The 27,950-nt window shown below is 43.3% G+C and overlaps 1 protein-coding gene across 1 annotated transcript in view; it reads right to left on the reverse strand.

The window, feature by feature from the left end:
* LOC124805618 (myrosinase 1-like) overlaps positions 1-27,950 on the reverse strand; it is a 39,946-nt gene that overhangs the window by 11,678 nt on the left and 318 nt on the right. The window contains exons 2-6 of the mRNA XM_047266185.1: positions 22,672-22,805; positions 10,451-10,585; positions 10,235-10,357; positions 5,309-5,492; positions 256-350 (exon numbers count right to left, since the gene is read on the reverse strand). Coding sequence (XP_047122141.1) covers positions 256-350; positions 5,309-5,492; positions 10,235-10,357; positions 10,451-10,585; positions 22,672-22,805 — 671 coding nt within the window. The remainder of the gene's footprint in view (positions 1-255; positions 351-5,308; positions 5,493-10,234; positions 10,358-10,450; positions 10,586-22,671; positions 22,806-27,950) is intronic.

Raw genomic sequence — 27,950 nt, forward strand, 5'->3', positions numbered from 1 at the left:
TTATTGTTCCTGATAACAATTTTTTTTCTTATCCCTCAGAGCATTGTCCCATATTGAATGAAAGACAGGCTTAAGTAACAGTTATTCAGATTTATCTACCAATTAACTTTGAGTGGCCCTATAGTTACGTGGTGTAATGGTGTATCGAGTTAACGAGAGCCTTCCATCTCTCTCTAAGTGAGCTAAACATTCTTCTTGTAATACCTTATAGTAATGCTGTTGTGAATAAAGGTTATAAGATCTCCTGGTACTTACGTAGAATTGCATCTTGCGTTCTGCTGCCTCTATGTCCGCTGCAGAGTCGGTGGCAGGTTCGTACCACATATTGTTAATTGTGATGCCGACCTTCCCTGTAACAAGATATATGCATGTCAGTTACACACACTGTACGATAGCTGAGAGTAATGATACATGAGACACTAACAAGTGGACAACCATTTAAAGTAAACAGAAAGCGTTGTTTCCATACCTTACAGTTTCGACGACTGGAAATTTGTGTGGCTCCGAAACCAGAAATAGGGTGGCAAAACTAACTGAAATAAATGAATATTCCCACGATTTATCCAGAGGAAGTCGAAGATGGTTTCACAGTCATTCAGAAACTCCGGGGTAAATATTTTTGAATTCTGTCGCTGCATACAAAACAATTCTTGTCACCATCTCTAACAGTAATTGTTATGTGAATTCTCTGCTCAGCTGCTTGTTTATCAGCAAAAATTGGCCTATCGTCACAGAGCATACATTATACACTCCTGGAAATTGAAATAAGAACACCGTGAATTCATTGTCCCAGGAAGGGGAAACTTTATTGACACATTCCTGGGGTCAGATACATCACATGATCACACTGACAGAACCACAGGCACATAGACACAGGCAACAGAGCATGCACAATGTCGGCACTAGTACAGTGTATGTCCACCTTTCGCAGCAATGCAGGCTGCTATTCTCCCATGGAGACGATCGTAGAGATGCTGGATGTAGTCCTGTGGAACGGCTTGCCATGCCATTTCCACCTGGCGCCTCAGTTGGACCAGCGTTCGTGCTGGACGTGCAGACCGCGTGAGACGACGCTTCATCCAGTCCCAAACATGCTCAATGGCGGACAGATCCGGAGATCTTGCTGGCCAGGGTAGTTGACTTACACCTTCTAGAGCACGTTGGGTGGCACGGGATACATGCGGACGTGCATTGTCCTGTTGGAACAGCAGGTTCCCTTGCCGGTCTAGGAATGGTAGAACGATGGGTTCGATGACGGTTTGGATGTACCGTGCACTATTCAGTGTCCCCTCGACGATCACCAGTGGTGTACGGCCAGTGTAGGAGATCGCTCCCCACACCATGATGCCGGGTGTTGGCCCTGTGTGCCTCGGTCGTATGCAGTCCAGATTGTGGCGCTCACCTGCACGGCGTCAAACACGCATACGACCATCATTGGCACCAAGGCAGAAGCGGCTCTCATCGCTGAAGACGACACGTCTCCATTCGTCCCTCCATTCACGCCTGTCGCGTCACCACTGGAGGCGGGCTGCACGATGTTGGGGCGTGAGCGGAAGACGGCCTAACGGTGTGCGGGACCGTAGCCCAGCTTCATGGAGACGGTTGCGAATGGTCCTCGCCGATACCCCAGGAGCAACAGTGTCCCTAATTTGCTGGGAAGTGGCGGTGCGGTCCCCTACGGCACTGCGTAGGATCCTACGGTCTTGGCGTGCATCCGTGCGTCGCTGCGGTCCGGTCCCAGGTCGACGGGCACGTGCACCTTCCGCCGACCACTGGCGACAACATCTATGTACTGTGGAGACCTCACGCCCCACGTGTTGAGCAATTCGGCGGTACGTCCACCCGGCCTCCCGCATGCCCACTATACGCCCTCGCTCAAAGTCCGTCAACTGCACATACGGTTCACGTCCACGCTGTCGCGGCATGCTACCAGTGTTAAAGACTGCGATGGAGCTCCGTATGCCACGGCAAACTGGCTGACACTGACGGCGGCGGTGCACAAATGCTGCGCAGCTAGCGCCATTCGACGGCCAACACCGCGGTTCCTGGCGTGTCCGCTGTGCCGTGCATGTGATCATTGCTTGTACAGTCCTCTCGCAGTGTCCGGACCAAGTATGGTGGGTCTGACACACCGGTGTCAATGTGTTCTTTTTTCCATTTCCAGGAGTGTAAATGGTGGGCTATACTCAATATGTATCTTATGGAATTGAAGACGAATTGAACAGTGTGGCGTTTGGGAAAAGATTTTGTGAAATTTACGCGTGCTATATGTCAGATGAAAGTTAATTCGGTAAGTTTGTAAGAAAAATACATGTAATTCTTGCGTATTTGGAAAATCAAACGGAAAAATGCCACTGTGATAGTACTGGGACATTCTTAATTACCCTGGTAAACTTCATTGCTTTCTTTCTTTTTGCTATTGTGAGACTCTAGTTTATAGAAGAGCTCATGCTCAGGAAAAATAATTCTAATTGTGGACAAACCAATAATTACCAGCCCATTCCAAATACTTGTTTTCCATTCCCCATTTTAGTATTTACTGTTTGCGAATTGCCACACATTGCAGATGTTATCCTTAATGCCTTTCGTCACAGGTTTTCGGTACGCTATACTTTGCTAACATCATAATGCATCTCTAAACAGAAGAAGTAACTCCCTGAAGACTGGCATAATCACTTGCAAAGGCATAATAAATTTGCACTGAAACAGTGATTAGTGGAAGAAGTAGCGCCATTATTATACAGATACTGAGTCCGGCACAGTATAAAAATTAGAACTAATGACGCAGATTTCCAAACGTGCAGTATTCTTTATGGATGGTGCAGTACATACGTTAACTGCGTTTGCACCTATTTCCATCGGCTGATTCGTATACTGTCTGATTAAAAGTATCTGGTCATCCCCATGTAATGTGGAACTCACTGCTAGACGTCATGAGAGATGGATCCATCAGGATAAGAGGAGTCGAGGCGTGCTGTGTTCAGAGCAGTAACAGCAGAATAGGTAGGACAGAAGAACTCAGTGATTTCAGACATTGGCTAGTCACTGGATGTCACATGAGCTACAGATCCGTCAGGGACAGTTCAACCTTTCTAAAGCTGCCCAAGTGGACTGTCAGGATTGTCATTGTGAAGCGGATTCGCGAAGGAACAAACTCACTGAAACCAAGACCAGGCAGACCTCTCGTACTGACGTAAAGGGACGCGGGGCATAGCAGAAGGTAAAAAAAAAAAAAAAATCGCATGAAATCAGCGGAAGGAGTCACTCTTCTTCTTTCTTGGCTCTATAGCTCATGATGAGCCTTGGCCTCTTCTACAATTTCCTTCCATTTCTCTGGGTCCTTTGCCAATGCTCCCCAGTTTTTATAGCCTATCTTCTAAAGATCTTCGATTACTACATCTTTCCATCTGGCTCTTGGTGGACCACGTCCTCTCTGCCCTCCTGGCTTTCCTTGTAATATTCTTTTTGGTACTTATGTATCATTCATGCGAGCCACATGTCCCGCTCACCTCAGTCTGGATGATTTCACTATCCTTCTGATGGGTTGGTCTTTGTATATGGTATACAACTCATGGTTGTATCCCCTCCTCCATCTTTCTCTTTCACAGATTGGGCCGATAATTCGTCTAAGTACCTTTCTTTAAAATGCTTCCAGTGTTTCAATATCTTTAGTTGTTAATGTCCAGGCTTCAGAGGCATATGTAAGCACTGGTCGTATAAGTGATTTATACATAGTTAATTTCGTGGTACGAATCAGGAGCCTTGAGGATAGAAGTCTTGTTAGGGCAAAATAGGTTCTGTTGTTTAGTATTAGTATTAGTAAAATGTTACCTTTAGTCCAGTTAGCATAACCTCTTTGCATAGGGAGCCGAAAAAAATGGAGTACAGTAGTCAAGTAACTCGTCACAAAGCACACATTTCGATAGTCAGTGGTAAGTGATGCATGAGGTAGCCTAAAGGGCAACGCCACTTCACAGTAGATGACCGGAAGCGAGTGATATGGAGCTATGAATCACACTATACAATGTGGCAATCCGATGGAAGGGTTTGGGTTTAGGGACTGCCTGGAAACGTTATCTGCCAGCAAGTGTAGTGCCAACAACGAAGAACAGAGGAGTGAGCGTTGTGGTATCAGCTGTTTTTCGCGGGTAGACTGTGGTTCTCTTATTGCTCTTAAGAAACGCTAAACGCGGAGGGATATGAACATATTTTGGAGAATTGTGTATTACGTAAAGTAGAGGAACACTTCGGAGACTATGGTTGTTTGCATCAACATGATAATGCGTCCTTTCATAAAACAGCATCTGTTAGACAATGGTTCGTGGACAGTAACATTTCTGAAATGGAGTGGCCTACCCAGAATCACGACTTAAATCCAACGGAATGAATCTGGGATGAGTTATCACGGTGACTATGCACCAGATCCCAGCGTGCAACATCCCTGCCGTATCCGGTTTCGGCTTTATCTTCAGAAATTCAACTACCTCATAGTAAATGTCACCAATAGAGTTCAAACCGTCATAATGGCGAAGTGGTGACACAGCTTATATCAATGTCCTCGAACAGGTGTCCAGATACTTTTGATCAGATAGTGTAGTTAGTGACGTAGCAGTCTAAATCAGCGGTTTCGGTTTATGTGTGCAGACTATCTAGTTCACGAAAGTGCTTTTGAGTTTCAATGTGAGATATGAGGGGATCCTAAAGAAATTAAAATGAAATTGTGTCTTAGAAAGAGCCCTATTTTTTACTAGGATATAAGTTTACTAATTCTCTGTAAGAGTATTACATTCAATAACATTGATTATCGAGATAGAATGGGGAAACAATGCTGGAGTATCGTTTATAGCGATCGTGAGAGGAAGGTTGGGAAGCGTATGGGGGCATACAGACAGTGATTTTTCAATAGCTCCGCAGGCAAACAGAATAGAATAGGAATACGCTAATACTGAAGTGAGTACGCGCACCTATGCATTGTAAAATCACATGCATGCGTGTATATAGTTGTGGATGAAGTGACTTACAAGCAATGTACTGCGGATGTGAAGTGATTGTTAAAGGCAAATTGTAGTCTTTGGGTCTTATAATGTAAATGGGACGAACTCTACCTGCCAAAACCAGTAGACATCACCTGTCGAGGTCCCACACTATATGTCTTGTGTTAAGTGAGACTTACGATTCCAAAAAACACGCCTACTTATAATGATTTCAGGACTTCATATATATATTCTCCAATGATCCTACATCAAATTTGGATACCCTGCCTCGCCAACCCTAGCACCAGCCATGGTGGTGGGTGGTGAGTGTTTACCTTTCTGGGTCTCTCGGTACTTCTCGTCGTATAGGTGGTAGGCGCCGGCGTGTGCCATGAGCAGGGTGTACGCCGCCATGTAGTCTCCCACACCTGACGAGTTGATGCCTGGGGCGATCGTGTAGCCTCCAGAGTAGCCTGAGACGAAACTGGCCGGCTCGTTGAACGTCTGCCACCACTTCACCTGCTCACAAAACACGTCGTTGGTGTATCCTTCGTTTCAATAACTTACTTCATTACAGATCTAATCATTCGAGTTATATATTAGAGTGATAAATGTTTAATATTGTCAGAATAAATGGAGCTGAGAGACACCATAGCAAATATAATAATACGGGGAGACTCTGAGACATGGTCATATGTAGACGATAGTGAGGTCATAATACAGCAGAGGAGGAGGCCATCTGTCAAGATAGGCTCCGTTGGGCTCAGCAATAAGCAGGATATACCCCATGCAGCAAAAAAAGCGCAGAGGATTAGGGCTGAACATCCCGTCAATTCCAGGCCAAGCACAATCTCGAATCGGGGAAGGAAATCGACCATGTAATTTTAAAACAACCATCTGTGCTGCTGCTTAATCAGTTTAGGGAAACAATGGACAACCTAAATTTGGAAGGCCAGACAGGATTTAAGCTAAAAGTAGTAACATTTACTCGAGGATTTAGCACCAAAGTAGTCCTAAAGCGTTACTATCTCTAGCTGTGAGCTGTGCCATACTATCTAATCACTAAACCACTAAAATGCCTACGGTTGAGTTCGATGAAGAACTAAGAATCTCTATCGATAACGTATTCTGTGAACAAAGAGACTGCACTATAATCTTATGTAAAATTAAATATTTAAAAGTAGTTACCAAATTGGGTTAGATTAGGTAAAACTAAACCAATGTCAAGGTTTCGAGTCTCATAATAATCTGATAATTAGTTTCTTCAAATATCCCTGTCCTGTTCGACATTTTAAAAGCGTGTAGTATTAAACTTAGAAAGTTGTATTTTAAGAATTAGGTTCAATTGGTTATAAAAACGTTCTGTAGAGGTTCTCATTGAGCCACTTCTTTTACTTTTGAATTATACCACTTTTTCCGGAATCTTATTAATGCATTATACTTACGTTCTAGGTTCTACTTTTGGATGTAGTTCCAGCTTATCATAAAATTATTAAGTAAAAACCAATTTCCGCTCCAAAAACTGTACAAACGAGTTAGATTGAGTTATCCTACTAAGTACGACACAAAGTTAAAATGGCAGCACTATGTTTGAGGTAAGTGACCCGTGGTTTGGGGGTGCTGAATAGCTCTCGGCCCAGATGCGCCGCTGTCGACACCATCATGCGTCGTTTCGTTTGTAACGGCCGCCGACTGTTTGCTCCTCACATGTCGCATGTTGGCATTGTTGCTGCGACGGACACCTCAGTCCGTAGAGCCCACCGAACTGATCCATCCCGACGTTACTTACTACCCTGCTACTCGTCGTAACGCCACCGTGTGGGTCAAAGGTATGGCGTTGTCATACCTTTTTAGTGAGGGTATTGCAGAGTTGTTAGATTCTGGCACCATTTAACGAGCAATTATACGGTTTTTGCGGCGCAAGGCGCCGTATTGTTCGCGCTTTGCGAATTACATGGGGTCGGTGTTTCCGCATCTTCCAGACCACTGGAGTGTACCGGTTGTGAGAAGAGATTGACGATATAGTACATGATGGACTGATGAGATACAGCAATGGAAATTGTAGTGTGTCTAACCCTCTCTGAACGAGAAGACGACGTAGACATCCCAACGTATGGCTGCTGTGGACATCCGCGGAAGAAGATTAAACAAAAAAAGTAAAACAAATAAAAAAGATAAAAGTTAAATCAGTAAAATATGAAAGTATTCTACCCTTTCTTTTATTCTTTTTTCTTTTCTTTTTTTACCAAAACGATCACAGACGTATTTCGTTTTTGTTCGTGGTCGGTACCTGAAGTGGTGGTGAACTTCCGTCCTAGTTAGCTTTTAGGGTGAAGGTGGCGGTGGCTCTAGCTGTTGTTTTTGCTTGTAGGATGGATAGGTTTTTGGGGATAGTAGGTGTGCTAGGAGCCAACGCCTGAAGTGGAAGAGGCACAGGAAAAAAATAACGTAAAAAAAAGATAGCGTCAAAAAATTAAAAAAGGGGGTAGCGTCTTTGATTACTAATCAGAACGTTACGGTCCCGGGTTCGAACCTCACCACCCGTTAAATTTTGAATGAAAAATATCAGCAATGTCAGCCGAAGACTTAGGTGTAAGACGTTGTCCTAACTCTGTCAACGACCTTGTCAAAGAGTGAGGCGGAGCCTTTAGAGGTTCAGGACACATTTGCCCTTGAGATGGGAAACTGCCCCTAAAAGCAGAAGAGTCAGTAATGATCAATGGCATGAGGAAGCAGAAGGCAATGGAAACCACTGCATTAAAGACATATACTATGTATCCAAAGGACATATGGTCTGTAACTGAAAGTGTCATGATGAGCTCTCCTTTGGTAAAACATTCCGGACTAGTCCACCATTCGGATCTATGGCAGAGGGCTGCCAAGGGGGAGCTGGTCATGTGAAAAAGATTGAATAACCAACGAAAAGAAAAGTTCTACGAACCGGGGCGTGGAATGTCAGAAGTTTAAATGTGGCAGCAAAATTAGAAAATCTGAAATGGGAAATTGTGACTCACTCTAGATATAGTCGGGGTCAGTGAAGTGAAATGGAAATAAGGCAAGGATATCTGGTCAAATGAGTATAGGGCAATATCAAGAGCAATAGAAATTGTCATAACGGAAGTAGGATTCGTAATGAATAGGATGGTAGGACAGAGAGTGAGTAACTGTGAACAGTTTAGTGATAGGGTTGCTCTCATCAGAATCGACAGAAAATCAACACCGACGACGATGGTTCAAGTATACGTGCCTACGTCGCAAGCCGAAGATGAAGGGATAGAGAAAGTATATTAGAATATTCAACGGGTAATACAGCACGTAAAGGGTGATGAAACTCTAACAGTCGCGGCAGATTGCAATGCAGTTGTAGGGGAAATTGTAGGAGAATATGGGCTTGGTACTAGGAATGAGTGTGGTAAAAGACTGAGTTCTGTAATAAATTGCAGCTAGTAACAGCGAATACTCTGCTCAAGAATCACAAGAGGAGGAGGTATACTTGGAAAAGGCCGGGAGATGTGGGAAGATTTCAGTTAGATTACATTTTGGGCAGGCAGAGATTCGGAAATCAGATACTGGATTATAAGGCGTATCCACAAGCAGATACAGACTCAGCTCACAATGTAATAATGGTGTTGAATAGGTTTAAATTTAAGAGACTAGTCAGGAAGAATCAATGCGCAGAGAAGCGGGATACGTAAGTACTAAGGAATGAAGGGATACGCTTGTAGTTTTCTGAGGGTATACATACTGCGATAAAGGATATGTCAGCTGGAAAGAAAAACATGGGAACAAAGAAGGTAACAGCGAAGAAACGATGGGTAACAGAAGAAATACTTCAGCTGATGGATAAAAGAAGAATATACAAAAACGCTCAGTGAAATTCAGGAATACATAAATACAAGTTACTTAGGAATGAAATAAATAGGAAGTGCAGGGAAGCTAAGCGCTGTCGGGCTTGGATAGCACTTGGATGGGCCGCTGTAAGGGTCTGCCGAGTGCTGTTGGCGGGCGGGGTGCGTTCAGCTCTTGTGAGGCCAACTGAGGAGCTACTTATCTCAGCTGCACTATGGTGGGAAAAGGAAACGACAACCGAGCCGATCAACGTCCTTTGTGGCATCAGTCTGAAATGATTTAGAGGAAGCAATGGAATCAGAGTGACGTTATGGGGACTGAAGTGCATTTCTTCCTCTTCTTCAAAACATTAAAGGCAACACGCATGACGTACGCAGAAATCTTTCCAGACAGAGGAGAGAGACTCAAAAATTCTCAGTTTTTTGAAAGAAAGTAAGCTGGTGAATTTCGAGACGTTTTACGGCACAAAAACTAAGTTTTATATATGATACAAAGAAATAACTTTCACAGTGAGTCAATGGTTTTCCACTCACTTCTAGTAGTGTACAAAAATTCTGTTATGAACAAAATCTCTGTAGACCAGATTCGTGGTAGAATGAGCGAGGGGGGTGGGGGGGGGAGCATCTTCTTCCTCCCCCCTTGCGAATGACTATGATAACGCGTCACATCCCTCTTCAACTTTGTAGAGAGGAATTTATGAAGACAAGTAGCCGGCCGGTGTGGCCGTGCGGTTCTAGGCGCTTCAGTCTGGAACCGCGTGCCCGCTACGGTCGCAGGTTCGAATCCTGCCTCGGGTATGGATGTGTGTGATGTCCTTAGGTTAGTTAGGTTTAAGTAGTTTAAGTTCTATGGGACTGATGACCACAGATGTTAAGTCCCATAGTGCTCAGAGCCATTTGTACCATTTGAAGACAAGTGAAGGAGTATTAGAGTCTGACCTACCGTCTACTGGGAAGTCATAATAGACAGGGCAAAAGGTCGGATTAGTACTAGGCGAGCAAATAAAGCAGCCTTGCCTGGAGACGGATAGTGAGGATAGTGACCTCGAGGAAAGAATAAGGCGAATAGGAACTCAACAGAAAAAAATATACACATGGATCGTCTCTACATCTGCCGTCAGAATAACTGCTGATTATGTGGACCAGTTATTTAAGATCTTATGCAATGTACTGGAAAATATTTTACTATATTCTCAGTCGAATGCTCGGAGCTTGCATTCTTCGTACTGTTCGTTTATTCTATGACAAGACAGTATCATTTCTATTAAACTATGAACTCCTAGCCTTGAACAAAAAATTGTTGATGCAAATGTCTTTCCCACTACATTTCAGTTATTAACTCCAGCATAAGTTTGAATATGAGTATCAAAGCGTAGTATTAGTGTACCTCCAGAACACTCTTTTGTCGCTTACCCTGTCGCCATAGTTGTCGTAGAGCACTCTGGCGTACTCGACAAAGTAGTCCGCCAGCCTGGGGTTGGGCCACCCCCCGATGTCTTGCAATGTCTGCGGCAAGTCCCAGTGGAACATCGTCACCTGCAACAAACATATACAACACCGTGTGGCGTCACTTTTTATTAGTGCTCTAATGTCAAGGAACGGAAGCCGGATCACTGAGGTTGCTCTTACCACTGGAGTGATGCCGTTGGCAATGAGGCCGTCGATGACCTTGTTGTAGTAGTCGATTCCCTCCGGATTGATGTTGTTGACGTCTCCAGTGGGGAGAACCCTGGGCCACGATATGGAAAAGCGGTATGCGTCCACCTGGCACACAAAAATAATGCTCTCAGCATCGCTTAAAACGTCGACTCAAATCTGATTTTGTCCCTACAGATATTTCACGAACATCAACGATATGAATACATTAAAAAAATAAAATTTCTGCCTGTATCAAGTTATAGCGTCTAACTCATATACATTTCATTTCTAGAACAAGTCGATCAATAAGCTACATACAAGTCAAAACCACACTGCAATGAAGGTAAGTTTTTAAGGTCGGAGGAAGGAAATGGAAAACCACCTTCAATAGGACGATGCCTGGTATTGCACTGCGGAAAGCTGTTATCACCAACGAAGATTCTCTCTCCATGTACCCAAGCAGACTTCTTGTACACCAATATAACATTATCTACCGTTCTGTGACCCACATTATTGATTCCAGCCCGTCCTTGCTTCTTTCTATAAACTCCTCATTATTTCTTGCTTTTATTTAGTCTCCATTCCTCTTTCTTCAGCTTCGCATTTCCTTTGACGCTATTGCTCTGTTTATCACATCAATTAAATGCAGTTGCGTATTGTTGCCATGGCTATTGCTTGTACCCAGTTGCCGTTGGCGGATATAATTGCTGCGTTATTATAATGTAGTTCTTGCTATTTTAATGTGACTTACAATTAGACATATTATGAAATCCATTATAATCACCGTTATCATTATTTTTATTTCCATTATTATTCGTGTTTTTGAGATGTATGGAGCACTATTTCAGATACTGTGTTCAGTGTTTATAAGGAGAACTTAAGAAGGGATGCCTGAATGACAGTAAGCGATGGCCTAAAAACTACATACTTGGCAGCGAAAGTAAGTTCATAAATAAAATAAGCGCTCTCGAGACAAAATAGACAAAATTTTAAGAAAATTATGGCCCAGTCAGATTGTAGCATTCTGAAACGCACGAGTACTGCTTAACAGACTTAACTGAAGCTTCTCTTGCTCAGAGTGTGAAATAAGGATTAACCGTGAAATTATGTAAGTGATTATCGTAGTATACAATAAATATGTTTAAATGCAATAGAAATATTTAAACGTTTACGTATAATCGATTCGATTTATAGTTTCAAGCATTTTATAAAAACACCTTCAAGCATTTTGAGCTTTTCCACTTCGTACAATAAGGTCTACGTCCAGTTCTAGCTATTGTACAACAAATTATTTTATAAACTATTCCCTTTAAGAAGAAGTTAATTAACTGTTTTCTCCGTCTCTGCTTAGCAGAGCATAATAATAGTATCATAAAGTAACACTTTGCCCAAATTTTGCAACCATTATTCGTATTTACTTGTTCACTAAACAGCTTTTGACTCTCAGGCGACAGCTGTCACATCCCATTTTATTAATTGTTGTGATATTCAGTTGTCACCGGATGATATGTTCAAATGTGTGTGAAATATTATCGGAATTAAGTGCTAAGGTCATCAGTTCCTAAGCTTACACACTACTTAACCTAAATTATCCTAAGGACAAACACACACACCCATGCCCGAGGGAGGACTCGAACCTCCGCCGGGACCAGCCGCACAGTCCATGACTGCAGCGCCCTAGACCGCTCGGCTAATCCCGCGCGGCTCACCGGATGATAGGATAGGATGCAGAATAGGGATTAATGATGAAGTAAAGTACAGTAAATCAGTAAAGATTCTCCTTCTCTATTAGTAAACACGACAAAAACCTCGATTCCTTAAAGAATCAGCTTCTACTAATACTACGACACCGTGCAATGGCAACAGTCAACCATGAGAGAACGTATCAGCTCTATTAGATACTAAAATTGAGTACTGCTCTTACAAAAACACACCGTCCAATAACTGCAGTAAAAGATCCAATACCTTACAACTTCACTGTATTCTTGGTAAGTATATTTCGATATTAAGCGTGTAAGCGAGAAAAAGTCTAGAAAAGGCGTGAAATTTTGTTTAAAGTTTGTTGGAAGTTGCAAAGTTCTCTCGTCATCAAACACTAGTTAAATATAGTAGGGGCAATTTGCACTCCGTTTTACGCAAAAGCAAGTTTTTCGCGTACGTCATTGTTTACAACGTCATATCTTCTGATATATGTGCCGTACAGTTATATGATTTCCAGGTACATTCAGTGATATACTTTGATACTGTGTGCAAAATGTGTTGCGAACAGTGTTAGTAGTTAAATAATAACAAATTAAAGCGTCATGCTTGATGCCGGAAGTTTTCATGCATGAACAGCGAAAATGTAGTAAGCGAAAAACTTTTTTCGTTTCACATTTTGTGGAAGGGTGTCTGTGAAAAAATATTTCGTGAGAGTTTGAAGATCTACATCTACATGATTACTCTGCAATTCACATTTAAGTGCTTGGCAGAGGGTTCATCGAACCACAGTCATACTGTCTCCCTACCATTCCACTCCCGAACAGCGCGCGGGAAAACGAACACCTGAACCTTTCTGTTCGAGCTCTGATTTCTCTTATTTTATTTTGATGATCATTCCTACCTATGTAGTTTGGGCTCAACAAAATATTTTCGCATTCGGAAGAGAAAGTTGGTGACTGAAATTTCGTAAATAGATCTCGCCGCGACGAAAAACGTCTTTGCTTTAATGACTTCCATCCCAACTCGCGTATCATATCTGCCACACTCTCTCCCCTATTACGTGATAATACAAAACGAGCTGCCTTTTTTGCACCCTTTCTATGTCCTTCGTCAATCCCACCTGGTAAGGATCCCACACCGCGCAGCAATATTCTAACAGAGGACGAACGAGTGTAGTGTAAGCTGTCTCTTTAGTGGACTTGTTGCATCTTCTAAGTGTCCTGCCGATGAAACGCAACCTTTCGCTCGCTTTCCCCACAATATTATCTATGTGATCTTTCCAACTGAAGTTGTTCGTAATTTTTACACCCAGGTACTTAGTTGAATTGACAGCCTTGAGAATTGTACTATTTATCGAGTAATCGAATTCCAACGAATTTCTTTTGGAACTCATGTGGATCACCTCAAACTTTTCGTTATTTAGCGTCAACTGCCACCTGCCACACCATACAGCAATCTTTTCTAAATCGCTTTGCAACTGATACTGGTCTTCGGATGACCTTACTAGTCGGTAAATTACAGCATCATCTGCGAACAACCTAAGAGAACTGCTCAGATATGTTTTTGTAAATCACTAAGGGCTTTCATTCTCAAATACTAGATGAATAAAATCTGGTTATTTGCGCCCTGTGTGTTACGGTGTCTGCAAGTCACACCAAGTGCGTGCCAGAGGATTCATCGAATCACCTTCGCACTAATTTTCTGTTATTCCACTCTTGAACAGCGCGAGCAAAAAAGAACGTCTGTATCTTCCCGTGCGAGCTCTCACTTCTCTCATTTTATTATGATGATTTTTCGCTGTGTAGGTCACCGACAACAAAATATTTTCGCAGCCGGAGGAGAGAGTTCGTGACTAAAATTTCGTGAGAAGATCCCACCGCAACGAGAAAAGTCTTTGTTTTAATAATTTCCACCTCAAGTCCTGTATCACGTCCGTGACACTCTCTCCCCTATTTCTCGATGGTACAAAACGTGCTGCTCTTCACTGAACTCTGTCGATGTATCTCGTTAATCCCATCTGCAAAGATCCCATGCGGCGTAGCAGTACTCCAAGCGGACGGACAAACGTAGTGTAGGTAGTCTCCTTAGTAGATATGTTCCATCTTCTAAGTCTTCTGCAAATAAATAGGAGTCTTTGGTTCGCTTTCCCCACAACATTTTCTATGCGTTCTTTCCAATTTCAATTATTCGTAATTACAATTCCCAGGTATTTAGTTGAATTCATGGCCTTTAGATTTGATTGATTTATCATGTAACCAAAGTTTAACGGATTCCGTATAGCACTCATGTGGATGACCTCACACTTTTCATTATTTCGGGCCACTTGCCAATTTTCACACTATGCAGATATCTTATCTAAACCTTTTTGTAATTAATTTTGATCTGATGACTTTACTAGACGATAAACGACACCATCATCTGTGAACAAGCTAGGACGGCTTCTCAGATTGTCTCCTAAAGCGATTACTTAGATGAGGAACAGTAGAGGGTGTGACGTCTCTGGGCAAGACATTAAATACACGCAAGAAACATTTATCTTTGTTCTTATATTTCATTTCTGTAATAACATTTATCGATTATGTGGATTCTGTATAAAAGAAATAATAATTTTCCATTTTTATATTTGTATAATATTATGTATGTCAATTTTGCAAATAATGTATGTGGTCGGCGAGTGTGGAAACCGATACAGACAATGATAATTAAAAATATAACAAAGAAATATATATATATATATATATATATATATATATATATATATATATATGTATGTATGTATATATTAGCATATTAAATTGCTCATAAATAACGGTGGCTTAGACATTACTCTCGCCGTCTTCTCGTAGCCGTGAATGTTGTAAGAGCCTGTGATGCTCTCTGGAACGCTTGGTTCACTTTTGTTTTTTGGTCGAGAAAGACACCATTGGGCACTGATGTATAAAAAAAGTGTGTACTTTCAATTTTATGTTAATTCTGAATATAGAAATTATTAAAAATACTTGTAATAATTTGTAGCTCGCTTGCCCAGTATTTCATCCCACATTTTTAGCCCTTTTCAGCGAATTTAGCATTTTTTGTGACCCAGTGCTGCGTCACGATCGCGGGAGCCACTGCCGCGGCAAATTCAAACTATAATTGAATGAAAGCAGTTTTCCCGCAACCAATCGTGCAGGTAATTGTACATAAAATTATTTCTCTTCAGCTTCCCGGAGACCACAGAGGAGAATTGTGGCTTTTATTATGTCATTTTCAGAGAGAAGTTGCAGCATTAGAAAATTGCAGCGAAATGCAGGAAGATCTGCAGCGGAAAGGCACTTGGTGTAGGGCCGGCCGGGGTGGCCGAGCGGTTCTAGGCGCTACAGTCTGGTGCCACGCGACCGCTACGGTCGCAGGATCGAATCCTGCCTCGGGCATGGATGTGTGTGATGTCCTTAGGTTAGTTAGGTTTAAGTAGTTCTAAGTTCTAGGTGACTGATGACCTCAGAAGTTAAGTCCCATAGTGCTCAGAGTAATTTGAACTTGGTGTAGGGAGTGGCAACTAACCCTTAACATAGAGAAATGTAATGTATTTTGAAAACATAGAAAGAAGGATCTTTTATTGCATGGTTATATGATAGCGGAACAAACACTGGTAGCAGTTACTTCTGTAAAATATCTGGGAGTATGCGTACGGAACGATTTGAAGTGGAATGATCATATAAAATTAATTGTTGGCAAGGCGGGTGCCAGATTGAGATTCATTGGGAGAGTCCTTAGAAAATGTAGTCCATCAACAAAGGAGGTGGCTTACAAAACACTCGTTCGACCTATACTTAAGTATTGCTCATCAGTGTGGGATCGGTACGAGGTCGGGTTGACAGAGGAGATATAGAAGATCCAAAGAAGAGCGGCGCGTTTCGTCACAGGGTTATTTGGTAAGCGTGATAGCGTTACGGAGATGTTTAGCAAACTCAAGTGGCAGACTCTGCAAGAGAGGCGCTCTGCATCGCGGTGTAGCTTGCTGTCCAGGTTTCGAGAGGGTGCGTTTCTGGATGAGGTATCGAATACATTGCTTCCCCCTACTTATACCTCCCGAGGAGATCACGAATGTAAAATTAGAGAGATTCGAGCGCGCACGGCAGTCGTTCTTCCCGCGAACCGTACGCGACTGGAACAGGAAAGGGAGGTAATGGCAGTGGCACGTAAAGTGCCCTCCGCCACACACCGTTGGGTGGCTTGCGGAGTATAAATGTAGATGTAGATGGACATGGACAACTGTTAGTACCATATTAGTGACGTAAATAATTTACGTTAATCAGAAAGTTAAAGCTTTACTTGTATGAGATCAAGGACTGCTGCCTTGAAATCTGGTCTGTCTGATAAAATTAAAATCATTTCCAATTTTAGTTTCATGCTCTCGTGTTAGCCGCGGGAATCAATAGTGTTTAAATATTAAAAAACCTACTGCAACTTTTATGGGTGACAAACAATGCATAATGTAACTTCTGTGCGTGTAATATGAGTAATTTTCAGTGCATTTCAGAGACTAAAGTAGAGAAAGACATGTTTAATTTCGTAATCAGTTACAGTAATGATACAGTGTTTCATTTCTAACAAGCCAGATCAGAGTTACGAGAATATAGTTTCGAAAATTAACTATCATGCATTCACAGCAGGAAATCTGTTAGTGTTGTGCGTATCCCCGCATAATAGGTCAGAGTGCACAAAGTTAAACTTTTAACTACAGAAATCGGTAGTTAGAACTGCAGTTTATCTTTTGTGTTTGCAGCGATAATCAACATTTGGTTTACTTAAAGTGATATGCAATATAAACCGTATTATAGCCAAAGATCATAAAATTTCAATCCATGATTCTAGTACTACCAAACAAATGAATAGCATTCTTTTACATTCAACCAAACTGTATATAAAATCAAAGTGCACGGGGTTACGTAACAAGGGCCTATGACACTACCTTTGGGAACGCTAGAAATCGCTTCTGTTTTACTCGATGACTATCCGTCAGTTACTGCGAACTCTGACTTCTCTGACAGGGAATCACGAATCCAGTCGCATAACTGAGACGATATTCCGTAAGCACACAATTTGATTATAAGCCACTTGTGGAATATGGTGTCAAAAGCCTTCTGGAAATCTATAAATACGGAATCAATTTCAAATCCGTTGTCGATTCCACTCGACACTTTGTATGGTAAAGAGCTAGTTGTGTTTCACAAGAACGATGTTCTCTATATCCGTGTTGACTTGGCGTCAATCGACCGTTTTCTTCGAGGTAATTCATAATGTTCAAACACAATATATGTTCGAATCCTGCCTCGGCATGGATGTGTGTGATGTCCTTAGGTTAGTTAGGTTTAAGTAGTTCTAAGTTCTAGGGGGCTGATGACCACAGATGTTAAGTCCCATAGTGCTCAGAGCCATTTGAACCATTTTGAACAATATATGTTCCAAAATCCTGCTGCATATCGACGTTAAACATATGGGCCTGTTATTTAGTAGATTATTCCTACTGCCTTTTTTGGATATTGATGCGATTTGCGCAACTTTCCATTCTTTACGGATGGATCTTTCGTCGCGCGGGCGGTTGTATATGATTGTGAAGTATGGAGCTATCGCATCAGCACGCCCGTAATTACTTCGTGTTCGTTGTTGAATGGATTTCGAGAGGCTGTAATAGTTGTCTTACTGTATTAAACTTTCAATATGAGATTATACGTCAATTTTAAAATTCGGTCGATAGTTATATGAAGTACTGAAAGTGAAATTTTTGATGCCCTGGAAGCCGTTAGATAGGCAACCTACAACTAGAATCGTGCCCTTGGTTAGTCTTTTAGTAATATACAGGGTGGTGAGAAACAGTATGGAAAGCTTGTAAGGGTGTTGCAGGGTAGGCTGTGCTGAGAATTACCGTAATTGTTAAGAAAAAAATTCGGTACGTTCCGCCGTTTGCGAGTTAACTAGCACTAAAATTAGCGTATCGGGCCGTTGTGTGCGTAAATTCAAGCGGACCGTCAGATACAGTTACTGTCAGTTATTCCCGTAGCATAGATGACAGCGCACGAGACTGTTCAGCCTTTGTCTCGGGTTCGATCCTGACCACCGTCCCATGTCCAGTTTTTGTATCGCTCTCGGTTTTAGGAAACCAAACGAAGAACACGTTTGACGACACCACCTCTGGTGGGCCGTTTGACTTTGCTTGCGCAACGTCCTAATTGGCTAACATCGCCGGCCGAAGTGGCCGTGCGGTTAAAGGCGCTGCAGTCTGGAACCGCAAGACCGCTACGGTCGCAGGTTCGAATCCTGCCTCGGGCATGGATGTTTGTGATGTCCTTAGGTTAGTTAGGTTTAACTAGTTCTAAGTTCTAGGGGACTAATGACCTCAGCAGTTGAGTCCCATAGTGCTCAGAGCCATTTGAACCATTTGGCTAACATCAGTGCTAATTAGTTCGGATACGATGTAAGCGGTCAAATGTTCTTATAAACAATTATTTTTCAGCACAACCTACCCTGCAAAACCCTTGCAAGTTTTTCTGACTGTTTCTGACCTCCCTGTATACACTCCTGGAAATGGAAAAAAGAACACATTGACACCGGTGTGTCAGACCCACCATACTTGCTCCGGACACTGCGAGAGGGCTGTACAAGCAATGATCACACGCACGGCACAGTGGACACACCAGGAACCGCGGTGTTGGCCGTCGAATGGCGCTAGCTGCGCAGCATTTGTGCACCGACGCCGTCAGTGTCAGCCAGTTTGCCGTGGCATACGGAGCTCCATCGCAGTCTTTAACACTGGTAGCATGCCGCGACAGCGTGGACGTGAACCGTATGTGCAGTTGACGGACTTTGAGCGAGGGCGTATAGTGTTCATGCGGGAGGCCGGGTGGACGTACCGCCGAATTGCTCAACACGTGGGGCGTGAGGTCTCCACAGTACATCGATGTTGTCGCCAATGGTCGGCGGAAGGTGCACGTGCCCGTCGACCTGGGACCGGACCGCAGCGACGCACGGATGCACGCCAAGACCGTAGGATCCTACGCAGTGCCGTAGGGGACCGCACCGCCACTTCCCAGCAAATTAGGGACACTGTTGCTCCTGGGGTATCGGCGAGGACCATTCGCAACCGTCTCCATGAAGCTGGGCTACGGTCCCGCACACCGTTAGGCCGTCTTCAGCTCACGCCCCAACATCGCGCAGCCCGCCTCCAGTGGTGTCGCGACAGGCGTGAATGGAGGGACGAATGGAGACGTGTCGTCTTCAGCGATGAGAGTCGCTTCTGCCTTGGTGCCAATGATGGTCGTATGCGTGTTTGGCGCCGTGCAGGTGAGCGCCACAATCAGGACTGCATACGACCGAGGCACACAGGGCCAACACCCGGCATCATGGTGTGGGGAGCGATCTCCTACACTGGCCGTACGCCACTGGTGATCGTCGAGGGGACACTGAATAGTGCACGGTACATCCAAACTGTCATCGAACCCATCGTTCTACCATTCCTAGACCGGCAAGGGAACTTGCTGTTCCAACAGGACAATGCACGTCCGCATGTATCCCGTGCCACCCAACGTGCTCTAGAAGGTGTAAGTCAACTACCCTGGCCAGCAAGATCTCCGGATCTGTCCCCCATTGAGCATGTTTGGGACTGGATGAAGCGTCGTCTCACGCGGTCTGCACGTCCAGCACGAACGCTGGTCCAACTGAGGCGCCAGGTGGAAATGGCACGGCAAGCCGTTCCACAGGACTACATCCAGCATCTCTACGATCGTCTCCATGGGAGAATAGCAGCCTGCATTGCTGCGAAAGGTGGATATACACTGTACTAGTGCCGACATTGTGCATGCTCTGTTGCCTGTGTCTATGTGCCTGTGGTTCTGTCAGTGTGATCATGTGATGTATCTGACCCCAGGAATGTGTCAATAAAGTTTCCCCTTCCTGGGACAATGAATTCACGGTGTTCTTATTTCAATTTCCAGGAGTGTAATATGGACACTAGTATAGCTTCACTATCAAAAGAATTTTCGTGAAGATTAATAACCGCTTTGGACTGAGGCGGAACCCGCCGCTTTATCCCTGATGAGAACTCTGCTCCACCAGCTGAGCTATTCGATCGGGATTGCTGAATTGACGCAAAGCCTTGCTCTCTAATTACTCATCTCGTGCTTCTGCGACACATCTGCTAACCTTACTACATTTACTGGCCAGAAGTATGTGGCAGAGAATTGCAGATTTTCTGTTAAGGAACGGTGTTACGGTGCGAGTCGGCAACCATTATGTTCCGAGGAGCCAAATGTTACTTCCTCACTGCTAATGATAAATGACTGGAAGGTGGCCAAAGGATCTGTCGCCTTAGGAATCTGGACATGCAAACAGCACATTATTTGACACAAGTGCGCTTTAGATAAATACAATGAAGAGCCAAGGAAACTGGTACACCTTCCTAATATCGTGTTGGGCCCCCGCGAGAAAGCAGGAGTGCCGCAACACGACGTGGGATGGACTCGACTAATGTGTGAAGTAGTGCTAGAGGGAATTGTCACCATGTATCCTGCAGGGCTGTCCATAAACCCGTAAGAGTTCGAGGGGGTGGAGATCTCTTCAGAACAGAACGTTACAAGGCATCCCAGATATGCTCAATAATTTCGTGCCTGGGGAATTTAGTGGCCAGCGGGAGTGTTTAAACTCAGAAGAGTGTTCCTGGAGCCACTCTCTAGCAATTCTGGACATGTGGGGTGTCGCATTGTCCTGCTGGAACTGCCCAAGTCCATCGGAATGCATCATGGACATGAATGGATGAAGGTGATTAGACAGGACGCTTACGTACGCGTCACGTGTCAAGAGTCGTATCTAGACTTATCAAGGGTCCCATATAACTCCAATTGCACAGCCCCACACAATTACAGAGCCTCCAACAGCTTGAACAGTCCCCAGCTGACATGCAGGGGTCCATGGATTCATGAGGTTGTCTTCACACCCGTACACGTCCATCCGTTCTATGCAATTTGAGACGAGACTCGTCCGACCAGGCAACATGTTTCCAGTTGACGGGCCCAGGAGAGGCGTAAAGCTTTGTGTCGTGCAGTTATCAAAAGTACACGAGTGGCCCTTCGGCTCCGAAGGCCCATATCAATGATTTTTCGTTGAATGGTTCGCACGCTGACACTTGTTGATGGCCCAGCATTGAAATCTGCAGCAATTGCAGGAGGGTTGCACTTCTGCCACGTGAAACGAGTCTCCTCAGTTGTCGTTGATATCGTTCTTGCAGAATCTTTTTCCGGCCACAGTGATGTCGGAGATTTGATGTTTTACCAGATTCCTGATATTCACGGTACACTCGTGGAATGGTCGTACGGGAAAATCCCCACTTCATGGCTACCTCGGAGAAGCTGTGTTCCATCGCTCGTGTGCCGACTGTAACACCACGTTCAAAATCACTTAAAACTTGATTACCTACAATTGTAGCAGCCGTTACCGATCTAACAACTGGGCGAACCACTTATTGTCTTACACATGCGTTGCCGACTGCAGAGCCGTATTCTGCCTCTTTAAATATCTCCGTATTTGATTACGCATGCCTAGACAAGTTTCTTTGGCGCTTCAGTGTATACTTTACTGAACCAGTGCGAAACACTACTACACTGTGGACAACTTGCGGCAGCCGTGGCTAGCTATTAAGAAGAGACCCAGACATGGGTGTGCATCTATGTATACTGATAAGTTTGCAGGTAGAGCTAATTATCAACAAGACGGTGTAAGGTACAGCACCAAATAGCGACTAGAAGCAAACTCGACGAGAAGCAATCTTGTCTTAGAAGTCTGGTGCGTAAGTGCCCGCCGCTTCTAAGACCGTTTTAGCGGTCTTCATTGGTCGGCGGGCTGAATGTTCTTCATTGGTGGAGATGTTCAAAGCATCGCTCTCGGCGCCGGCCGAGATCTTCGAGGCACCAGCTCCGGCAGTATCGATGAGCTACGATACTACAGATAACATCAGAGCGCAATGATTCATTCATCAAATTATATTTGACCGATGAACTGACATCGTGGATAATGTCTCCAGAAAGTTTGTTCGTTTTCAGATGAGAGAGAAATTTCTCATATACAGTACGTAAACTGGCTTGATGCTCGACAGGGGCTTCCAGTCCTTTGCCTTTCCTTGATTAGTGCATACATAGATTGCCATCAATTACGACAAATAGTGATATCCATTGAATCGTTTAGTATTTTCACATTTAGTATGACAAATAACTAGTCCCTTCACTGCTATCAAAAGCTACAAGCTGAATAATTTTCCTAATTTTTAGTTTATCCACAAAATATAGATTAATGATTGAAATTTTTAAGAGTGTACTACAAGCATAAGCTTCTGACAGACTATTATTAACTTTGAAAATTTGACGCTTTTGTCTGGATATCAGTAAATAATGCATCAGAAATCAGATCACACTTAAAATATATTCAGGTTTTCTAATCACTACTTCTGTTATAAAGCGAATACTAGTGCAAACAGCACTCACATTCATATCCTTGGCGAGCTGTATGTCTATCTCGTACTTGTGGTAGGAGTCACAAGCCACGTCGCCATTGCTGCCATCGGTGGTGATGTTGGGAATTGTGTGGAACATGCGGTCGAAAATGCCCTCACCCTTGCCTGCAACACAGATTGATGATTAGATGATGTAATGATGCACTTAAAAATTATTGCGTTAGCGAAAAATTCAAGCAGATAGGTCATATTACATAAATGGCATATCTAATGTTCTTGTAGAGTGTTCTAAAGATTTTGAAAGGGTTTAAAATCCGGCAACTAGGTGTGCCAGTCCTGTTGCGTGATTGTTCCCGAATGTTCCTCACGTCAAGTAACACGTGTCTCAGCCCAACAGAAGCGGCAATCGATATCTTGGGTGACAGATCGGCTGTTGTTAAAATCCTCCCTAAAATGGAAAAATGGCAGATCAGGGATACAGTTCCGCGTAACCGTTCTGCTTCTGGGAGTATGTCACCTGAGAAAGAGGACCCACGAAAATAGAACATTGCAACGCCTCTTTAAGCTTGCAGCATTAGTGTGTAATCATCTCGGAGAGCTTTCTGGGGGTTTGCAGCAAACTCAACGCCGCGAGTCCTTCAGATGTAGAGAGAAGCGGTATACAATTTGTAAGAAAAGAAGTTTCTTGTCTTTCAAATGTCATCGTTAACGTTGCTCTTTTGTAACCAGACAGTTTCGTGGCGAAAAGAGGAAATGTCTTCAGTAGAACCCAAAATATCGGTTTGAAGAAATTTCGCCTCGAATGTTTCTTTCGTTTACTTTAAATGCGAACATTTTAGGTTAGGCTTTACCGTGACTGTTATTGACGTTAAATGAAACAACTCGTTTACTGTTACCAATCACTGCTTATTTATCTCCACGACGCGTTTGAAAGTTTTAAACCTCGATCATCAGGTGGATTTACATTTGTTAGTATGACATTTGTGTATGTGTCGTGTTACGATTTTTTGGAGGAACTTGTGGCCCTGTCTACAGTGAAACGACCCTGTGACCACTGTAGACAGAGCCGCAAGTTCCTCCAAAAAATCGTAACACGACATACACACAAATGTCGCACTAACAAATGTAAATCCAACTGATGATGGAGATTTAAACCTTTGAAACGCGTCATGGAGATAAATAAACAGTGACAGGTAACAGTAAACTTGTTGTTTCATTTAATGTTTCTTTCATAACACATCGAAAAAGCCCTGTATCGGCTTTACGTAGCAATTTTTGCCACAGACCGAGAACGAGTTTCGTACCCAACCCGGAAAAAGTGCTAGATGTTCCTTTGCGTGGCGGTCTTCTTTCGGCTTTAATTCTTGATGCAAATTACTTCTACATCGGCTCCTTTAACCACTGTCACTTATCCCGTCAAACATCCAGACGATTGTCAGACTTGTTCCACACTTTAGCGAGTATGTTTAAGAGTTTCTGCATTCATCGCTGTTTCTGTGTGGTGTCTTAGTTCATCTGTGCCTGTTGAAAGGGAAGCGCGTAAATGGTGCATTTTAAACCTCAGCAAAGAGGCAGTCACATATCTTGAGATCAGTCAAAGTAAACTTTTAGTTTCGTTGTGAAAGTTAAAATGCACCCGAAGTTTCTGTCTTCGTTGATATGGAAGATATAGACACGTGAAAAAGGATGAATATTTTTGTAACACACTGTAGTGTATGATGATACGACAATTAAATTCACTACTTCCTCAAATTAAGGAAATTATTCCTTCTAACTTGTCCATTGAGTTGACCTTGCCCCAAGCCTATACTCAGCTAACAAAGCACTCGCCAAAGGACAGGGCCAGCACCTGGTATCCCGTTCGTGGTTGTTCCGCTCACTTGTCTGCATTTGCACACTTGTCAAACAGTTTCCCCTGCTACACTTCGTTCTATACCATAAGTTGGTACATTAGCTGCAACAAGGACCACAAACAGAACAAAAACACCAACGATGAAATTCTGGGGCACGGGCTGTCATTGGTTGGATGAAAATATCCCTCTATATTGTATTGAGTACTGAGTAGTTTCGTCTGTGTGGACATTTGCAAATGATCACACAGAATTATCTATCAAATGGAGATACTTATTTTACAGTCGTAGCATTTACCAAGCCACACATTACTAAAGAAGACATAAGGGTTTGACTGGACTTAACAGCTGAAGATGTGACTCTACAGTATCAGATCAAAAGTGTCGGGACGGTAACATGGAGTGTGTCCACCCATCCCTTTCCAACTGCCTGAACTACAGTGGGGACATTTTTTCGATGAGGCGTCTGAATGTTTTAGGATGAATGGCAGCCCATTCTTTCTTAAGAGGCAACATCAGGAAAGATAGTGATGTTGGAACGAAGTAGACTTCCTAATTAACCCCAAAGGTGTTCCATTGGGATTTGGTCGGGATTCTGGGCAGGCAAGTCCATTTCAGGACTGTTACTGTCCACAAAACATTCCTTTATGGGTGCTACTTTATGAGAGTGTGACATGAAGATCATCGTCTCCAAACAGTTCCTCTGCTGTACGCAGTACACAATGCTGTGAATTGTGTTTATGTGCTTCTGCACTTTGGGTTCACTTGATGGCAGGTAACGTTCCCTGGGATACTGCCAAACACAAACAGTTTCATTGGATCGCCGCAGGGTACAGCGTAGTTCATCACTACAAATCAGTCGTTTCCAGTAGTACACTGTCTAATGATGTTGCTCTTTGCACCACGCCAAGCGTCACTTAACAAACTTGAGAAATGTCCGGCTTACGAGCAGTTCTTGACCACTGTACCCCATTCTTTTTTACTCCGTTCGCAGAGTCTTGTGCTAGCTGGACCGCTATTAGCACTTTGGACTCACGAGTGATTCCTTGCGCTGATTTAATGCGATTTCCTGCAGAGGCCCGTTGCAGTGCTCGACGGTTCGTATTCATCAGTGCATGAAGTCTGTCTGGTGCTGGTTTAGCTGTGGTTATTCCTTCACGTTTCCACTTCACAGTCACATCACGAACGGCCAACGTGGTAGCCTTTAGAAAAGTCGAAACGTCGTTTATGTATTTGTCAGTCAAGTGACATCCAGTGGCTGGTCTGTGTTCGAAGTCATTGTCGTCCCCTGATAGACCCATTCTGCTGGTAATCCTTCTCTGCCGACAGCACAGTACGTGCCGCCTCCTTGGATAATAGCAGGTCCTTTCTCGTTGTATTTAGTGGCCGGTTCCGCATTACGTAGATTTGTTCGCACAATTTTAATCAGATAGTGTCAGTGCCATTCAGAACATCGACTGTAGTTTTCTCCTTCGCCTAAATTATAAATATACCGAGCGAGGTGGCCGAGTGGTTAGCATACTGCATTCGTATTGCAGTGGGCGACAGATTCAAATCCTGCCTCAGCCGACTGACTATATATCGCAGTCGAGTTCGAATGAAAAGCACGCACTGGAAACACTACAATGTCCGTCTAGTTATCAAAAACTGGTACCCGATAGATGTGGAACACTTCGGCTTCTCCAAGTTACAGCCTCATAAACGTTTATTTTTAAATAAATATCTGGTGTATGTATCAACAGCGTATTACCTCAATTGTGTTGTTGTTGTTGTTGTTGTTGTTGTGGTCTTCAGTCCTGAGACTGGTTTGATGCAGCTCTCCATACTACTCTATCCTGTGCAAGCTTCTTCATCTCCCAGTACCTACTGCAGCCTACATCCTTCTGAATCTGCTTACTGTATTCATCTCGTGGTCTCCCTCTACGATTTTTACCCCCCACGCTGCCCTCCAGTACCAAATTGGTGATCCCTTGATGCCTCAGAACATGTCATACCAACCGATCCCTTCTTCTAGTCAATTTGTGCCACAAACTCCTCTTCTCCCCAATTCTATTCAAGACCTCCTCATTAGTTATGTAATCTACCCATCTAATCTTCAGCATTCTTCTGTAGCACCACATTTCGAAAGCTTCTATTCTCTTCTTGTCTAAACTATTTATCGTCCATGTTTCACTTCCATACATGGCTACACTCCCTACAAATACTTTCAGAAACGACTTCCTGACACTTCGACCATCATCAGTTATTTTGCTCCCCAAATAGCAAAACTCCTTTACTACTCTAAGTGTCTCATTTACTAATCTAATTCCCTTAGCATCACCCGATTTAATTCGACTACATTCCATTATTCTTGTTTTGCTTTTGTTGATGTTCATCTTATACCCTCCTTTCAAGACACTGTCCATTCCGTTAAACTGCTCTTCCAAGTCCTTTGCTGTCTCTGACAGAATTACAATGTCATCGACAAACCTCAAAATTTTTATTTCTTCTCCATGGAGTTTAATACCTACTCCGAACTTTTCTTTTGTTTCCTTTACTGCTTGATCAATATACAGATTGAATAACATTGGGGAGAGGCTACAACCCTGTCTCACTCCCTTCCCAACCACTGCTTCATTTTCATGCCTCTCGACTCTTATAACTGCCATCTGGTTTCTGTACAAATAGCCTTTCGCTCCCTGTATTTTACCCCTACCACCTTCAGAATTTGAAAGAGAGTATTCCAGTCAACATTGTCAAAAGCTTTCTCTAAGTCTACAAATGCTAGAAACGTAGGTTTGCCTTTCCTTAATCTTTCTTCTAAGATACGTCGTAGGGTCAGTATTGCCTCACGTGTTCCAACATTTCTACGGAATCCAAACCGATCTTCCCCGAGGTCAGCTTCTACCAGTTTTTCCATTCGTCTGTAAAGAATTCGCGTTAGTATTTTACAGCTGTGACTTATTAAACTGATACTTCGGTAATTTTCACATCTGTCAACACCTGCTTTCTTTGGGATTGAAATTACTATATTCTTCTTGAAGTCTAAGGGGATTTCGCCTGTCTCATACATCTTGCTCACCAGATGGAACAGTTTCGTTAGGCCTGGCTCTCCCAAAGCTGTCAGTAGTTCTAATGGAATATTGTCTACTCCCGGGGTTTTGTTACGACTTAGCTCTTTCAATGCCGTGTCAAACTCTTCACACAGTATCATATCTCCCATTTCATCTTCATCTACCTTCTCTTCCATTTCCATAATATTGTCCACAATAACATCGCCCCTGTGTAGACCCTCTATATACTTCTTCCACCTTTCTGCTTTCCCTTCTTTGCTGAGAACTGGGTTTCCATTGTACAAGCTCAAAAACAACAGTTTTGTATATGAAAAATATCATAGCTGGAGTTGTAGAATTCACCGCTCTCCTCATGAAGAAATTACTCTAAACCGATATTTCCTATTTATGAATTTAGCATTACTTAG

This window comes from Schistocerca piceifrons, chromosome 7, assembly GCF_021461385.2.
Source record: "Schistocerca piceifrons isolate TAMUIC-IGC-003096 chromosome 7, iqSchPice1.1, whole genome shotgun sequence".
NCBI lineage: Eukaryota > Metazoa > Arthropoda > Insecta > Orthoptera > Acrididae > Schistocerca > Schistocerca piceifrons.